Below are 6,204 nucleotides of genomic sequence, written 5' to 3'. Positions count from 1 at the left end.
CTTGGGGTTCTATGCAGAACCATATTTGCCTGTTGAGTTCGTTGTATAGGTTTATTGAACTCTGTTTTTATTTATTTATTTCTATTGTTTTATTTCTTTTTCTTTCATTTTTTTTTATGTTTAAAAGAAAGAATTTTAATTCTTTCATTCCAATATGAAATGTTTGTACCGTTTCATCTCTAGATACATGTGGACTACATGGACACAATGTATGTGTTATTTCTGTATAGCAGACCGTTGCTAAGACTAACAGACCATTGTTATGAAAAACAGACTGTTGCTATGGATACAGTTCTAATCATAGACTCTGCAGGAAAAATAGTCACTGTTAAATTACCAAAATCACTTTGAAATGAATATTTTGTGTCAATTTTTTTTATTTTTTTTGTGAATAACCATATATCAAGCAGGATAATGTACAGTGAGCAGGTCGTAATTGTGAAATAAATCATGACAGTGTGATGCAGAACCCTGCAGGATCCCTTACATAGCAGTGTTTCCCAAACTTTGTTTCTTAGGATCCACTTTTTTTAAAAAAGATAAACCATCAAGAAACAATCCACAATAGGCCTTATCAACACATTTTGGTAAAAGTTTATATGTGCATAAATGAATGGCCGTGACCAGTTTTACTGTCATTTCCAGATCGTCTTATATTATGTTGACCTGTGTTCTTGAGAACATATTAAGTATTTAAGTTCTTTAAATCAGAAATAAATGCATTTAGGCTGTGTAACAATATAGGACCTTTTAGCCTAATATATAAACCAGACAAAATAAGTGAATTTAAGCAGAATTAACAGGCTCTCATTTTTTCCTGTCATCAAAAAATCAATATGTACACATTTGAAATTCTTTTTAAAAGGTTTACTACAGATATAAATCTTAAATTTGCATTAATTCTTCAATGGTCTTTAATGTATTTGATGACCCAAATAAAATCTTCCGTGACCCACAACCAAGTTACTGGGAATGACTTATTTGCTGATTTGTGGTGTAGTTTCAGTTGGGAGGCAGCTTTCCCAAACCATAACGTCTTATTTCAACAACATATATTTTATTTAAAATCATGAGGCTGTATGTAAAAAAAAAAGTCCCACATTCTCATGTCACTACCAAAGCAGTGTAAGGTCCCATCATTTTCAAGTACATGTAGTATTTTTTTTTTAATCAGGGTGTAAATTTAGGAAATATCACAACTAAACCACCATTGTTCAAACCATTGTTTTCTGCAATCAAGCAACCTTTTTCGGGTGTTATGGCAGATCTTTTAGCATGTATGTGTGTACAGAACTGTTCAGAACTGTAACTGACCATGTGCTGATGAGCATCTTTGAGATCTAGTCAACAAAACTGACCGATTACTGTTTGTCCCTGATTTATTCATCAAACAAACCATTTAATATCAAATGTGACACACAGTGCAACTTTAAATTCTAAAAAACAAATGACCAAGAAACATGACATTATTTTATTTTATTTTTTATTTATTTTTTTGATGTACAAAAGTGATGTTCATTCATGTGGCTGATGGTGTTTAAATGAGTCTCGTAGATCCAGCTCAGGAAGAGGCGCCCAGCCCAAGCTCTCCAAGGAAAGGCAATTCAAAGAGAGACCCCCCTCTCCACGGACGACTGGGAGTATATATGTGAGTATGTGCAATTTTCTTTCTTTTTGTTTTTAGCGTGGGGAAACCAGAGCTCCTGGAGGAAACCCACGTAATCACGGGGAAAACATCTGAACTCCATGCAGAAAGACCCTGATCCAAGTGGGTTTAAGATTCAGGATCTTTCTGCTGTGAGGGGGGCAGTGCTGACCACCGTGCTGCACGAACGTAAAGTCTTGACCCTCAAACAGCCGTTTTCAAAGTGCTGTTTGGGGGTTAAAACTGATTAATACTCACAAATACCTGTGTTTGTGTAAGTCCCTGTCCCTGAGCTGGAAGTCTGTGGCTGTAGATGATCTTCAGACGCCACACAGTTGTACCCTGTGCCACTTCTTCTTCTTTTTCTTCTTGGCTAGCTGACTCTCGAGAGCTGTCAGCTGGGAGTTCAGGGAGAACTCTTTCTTCTTCCACTCCTGCTCCTTTTCCTGGAGTGTCTTCCTGAGGTCTTCTGTGGCCTGAAGGAGGGATGATTTTTCCTTCTGCCACTCGTTATGATGAGTTTCCAGCTGCTGCTCAACCTTCTGCAGAACATCTGCAAGAGTTTTGTTTTCTTGTTTCTGCTCTTCAAGTTGAGCCGCAAAGAAAGTCTTTGATTTTTCTGTTTCTTCCACCTTCTGCTGCCAGCTGCGACGCTGAGTCTCCAGCAGATCCTCTGCCTTTTTCAGGGCAGAAGAAATCTTCCTGGTCTCTCCTTTTTGTTCCTCCAGCTGGGCTTGATGGGAAGCCTTGACTCGTTCCAGTGTCTTTTTTGCATCCTCCTTCTGTTTAGCAAGACTCTCCTCCATTTTGTTCAGCTTTGCTTGCAGCTTATGAGCTTGATCCCGCTCAAACACAAGATCGGCCTCCAGCTGTTCAGCCTTTGTGCGAGCCTCAAACTCCGCGGTGTCCTTTTCAAAAAGCTGCAACTTAAGGCCATGAGTTGTCATCTCCATGTTGGTTTCAGCCACGGCACGCAGCTGTTTCTCAACACGGACCTGTAACTTCATGGCCTGGACTTCACTTTGAAGGTCCTCGTTCTTTTTGGTCATGGCCTCCAACTTGACTTCAAGTTCTTTGGTGTAGGATGTCTTCTGCTCAAGGTCGCTCTGAGCTGTCCGCAGCATGAAGCAAATTTTCCTGAGACGTAATTTCAGAGTATCAGTATCTTCCTGTTCAGAGCGGTTATGTTTGGCTGGAGCCGCGTCTAGCAGGGCTTGCAGTCTACATATTTCACCCTGCATCTGCTCTTTGCTCTTGTTGTCCTCTTGCTTGTCCTGGAGCTGATCGATGAGAGCGGTCAGCGAGTCCGCGTGGATGTCCAAGTGGAGCCTCTGCTCAGATCGACCCCTGGTCAGCCTTGCCTCGCTGTCCTTAAGCTCGCACCTTATTTCCTCCTCCAGGGAATGGAGGTAGAAATCAAGGCGTCTGGTGGCGAAATCCTTGACTTGATGAGTCTGCTGATGGATCTCAGCGTTGTTTCTCCTCTGCCTCCTCTGCTTTCTCTGACTTTGTGTCGTTTCCATTGTAACTCGTGTTTGAACTTGTAAAACTTCTTTCCTAACTTGTGACGATGAAATTCGTGTCTGAATACTTGACAGTGAAAATCGTGTCTGATGCAGGTTTGATTCTGAGAAGCCTTTTATAGCACAATATTCCAGAACTGACTTGATGACATCATCAGAACACGGTCCTTTGATCTTGTTGTTGCTATTGGATACCATTTTTTTGGTTTTTTTTTTTTTTTCCAAAGATGGCTGACTGAATTTTTTAAAACTTTATTTGTAAGAAAACAATTACAACAAGGCATAGAAAAACATAGAGGAATAACATACAAGGCATGGTATAGAAAAGTAATTTAACATTGATATTATAATGCAGAGCAATAAGTAGTAAAAAAAATAAACTAAAAAAAACAAAAACAATTGTGAAAAGGAAAAATGCATTAAGTCGATCTAGGGGTCATAAAAAACTTTCAGTTCTTCATAAGTTTTGAGGAGAGACTTGGATTATTTTCCTTCCACTAATTTTAAGGCACTCAGATGATTGGCCATAAAGTCCCTTTAAGTAACTGAGAAGTGGGGTTTAATTTTCCTCCATTTAGATGTGTAGATAAAAAAAATGCCAGTAGTGTAAGGTTGTTTAATATCAAGTCACCTTTAGTGTCCTTGAGATCAATACCAAACACAATAGTTTCTCTTGTGAGAGGAACATGTAGTGGGATTTTGGATGGTACCAAGTCCTGCAAGTCCTCCCAGAATGTCATACAGTATAGACATTGACCTGTGGACAACCTGTGGTTTCAATTTCAGTATAACAAAAGAAACAATTATTGTGATCAATGTTAAATCTCTTTCTTAGCATTTCATTGGATGAATAAATATTGTTGACATAACCTTGTGACTTGACTTAACTCGACATAACCTTGTGACTTCACGTGACTTGACTTGACAACCTTGTGACTTGACTCGACATAACCTTGTGACTTGACTTGACTCGACATAACCTTGTGACTTGACTTGACTCGACATAACCTTGTGACTTGACTTGACTTGCCCATGACAAAAAACCTTGGGACTTGCTTGAGACGTGGACCAAATTACTTGATACTTGCTTGGGACTCGGATTGGAGGGACTTGTGCAACTGTCTGACATTTAATGACTTCTTTATGACAGGTATTAAAATGTAGCACTTTACTTGAGGTCAGCGAAAATATTAATAACACTTAAAACGGTCTCATGGCAGCCAGTGACAAAATAAACCACTTATGACAGTTTAATGTGATGTTAAATCATAAATCTAAACAGATGATGTCAAGCTGTCACAACAAAGACATCTCAAACAATGCCAGCTTTGCATTAAAAATGACAGAATCGACAAACTACAACAGTCATAAACATTCATAAAGACTGCATTTTCATGATGTCTATAAGGGCACTGATCACATCAATGATCTACGTGGGATTAAAATATCCAGGGATGCTAGTGTTATTACAGATTCAATATACAGTGATTTCCACTCATAGGATTGACTTGTGTGGTCAAAAAAAAGGTGTAAAGGTATAAAGGTGAACAGACACACTGCTGTGTAATAACTGCAGATCTGACCCAGATTCTGTATTAAAATCATTCCTTTTACTATACAGCCACAGAAGAACTGCAATTATAAATCTTGTTAGACAAATGATCAGATTAATTTAGTTTATTTCACCTTCACAGGCATTTCAATTTTTATCATCTCCAGCAGTGTTGATGCTGAGTCAATACATAAGAATCAGATATTATTTACTGCCTATTCTTTGGATATGATTGAGAATGATTGCTCTAACGTGAATAGATAAATGTATTTTCTATCTCAGCATCAACAAATCTCACATTGAAGGTTTCCTTCCAAACAAAACATTTTTGCTACTTCATTCGTCCAACGCAAAAAGACAAATTTTATCATTTAATTTAATGTACATCTCAAAGCTTATAATGTCTGTTTTAATAAGAATGATGATTTTTAAAAGAGGAAGTACCTGTTAAACAGGCCTGGATCCAGCCTTAAGGTATGCTCTGCGCTTGTGACACTGAGCTCCTTTTGATCGAGTCATATTTTGATGTGGCTCTGTTCAGAATGAAAACATTTTAATAATGTCCTGAACCGGTTGAAATTTCACACAGTGGTGCCAGCAGGTAACAGCTATAAAATTGACTGTTTCTCCTCATTGTACATACTTTATGTTAAAGCAACAAAAGGGAAGAAAAATGTTCCTTCAGCTGGAGAGATTAATTGAGCACATGGTGATGTCTCTGGAGGGTTTGATGTGACAGGTTATACTGAGGTGCATAATTGAAGCTTCAGGCACACAGTTACTGCAGTTGATCCATTGCTAATTGATTTATCAGAGAAAACTATATTCAGAATGGAGGAAGAATGCATGTATGACACTGCATTAATAAATCATTCGGTTACGATTTGTTTTTAGAGTCACTTACTTTTGATTTGCAGAGGGTGAAGTTCAGGCAGTCTATCTTCAAACACGTCAGTCAACAAAGTAAAATATTCTACAAAATTAATTGCTTTTTTCTTCAAATATACAGATAGAGGAGTGAGACAAAAAAAAAATATGAAGCCCAGTGCGCATCCCCGCCAGGCAAGAGATGGTGAAGCACCTACTGCAATGTCATAACTGCCGGATGCAACCAGCAGAGAGTTGCAAAATTCTGCCAACATTGAGATGACCCCCTGCACATATGTTGACCCAAGCGGAAATGAGATTTCAAAATGACATAGTTGATCACTTGCGGCCCCTAGGGTTAAGAAGAATGAGCAGGCAGCTGTCCAAAGTCATATAAAAGAGAGCATCAAAATGTAGAATTACTGCCTCATAGTTGTATGTCTCCACCAACCAGTTAAGTTAGTTTACATCCATGTCTGTCAAGACTATAATGTATGTAGTAGAAAAGGATGTTATCACCATACGTGTATGATTCCAGTGAATAATTTCCAGTGAGAAACATGCTGTCTTCACCTTGAGACTATTTTTACATATTTGTGTGTAATTTTGTCACAATT

At 38.3% G+C, this 6,204-nt stretch overlaps 1 protein-coding gene across 1 annotated transcript; it reads right to left on the bottom strand.

Annotated features, from left to right (window-relative positions):
- Positions 1–1,965: 1,965 nt before the first annotated feature.
- LOC146315702 (uncharacterized) lies at positions 1,966–3,168 on the bottom strand. The gene has a single exon (XM_084736562.1). It carries the CDS (start codon positions 3,166–3,168, stop codon positions 1,966–1,968), a length of 1,203 nt encoding a protein of 400 aa, XP_084592688.1.
- Positions 3,169–6,204: the final 3,036 nt, after the last annotated feature.

This window comes from Lutjanus erythropterus, chromosome 14 (assembly GCF_056507025.1).
Source record: "Lutjanus erythropterus isolate fLutEry1 chromosome 14, fLutEry1.hap2, whole genome shotgun sequence".
Classification (NCBI taxonomy): domain Eukaryota; kingdom Metazoa; phylum Chordata; class Actinopteri; order Lutjaniformes; family Lutjanidae; genus Lutjanus; species Lutjanus erythropterus.
The sequence above is the reverse complement of the archived record's forward strand: the minus strand, read 5'-3'. Positions and strand labels throughout refer to the sequence as shown.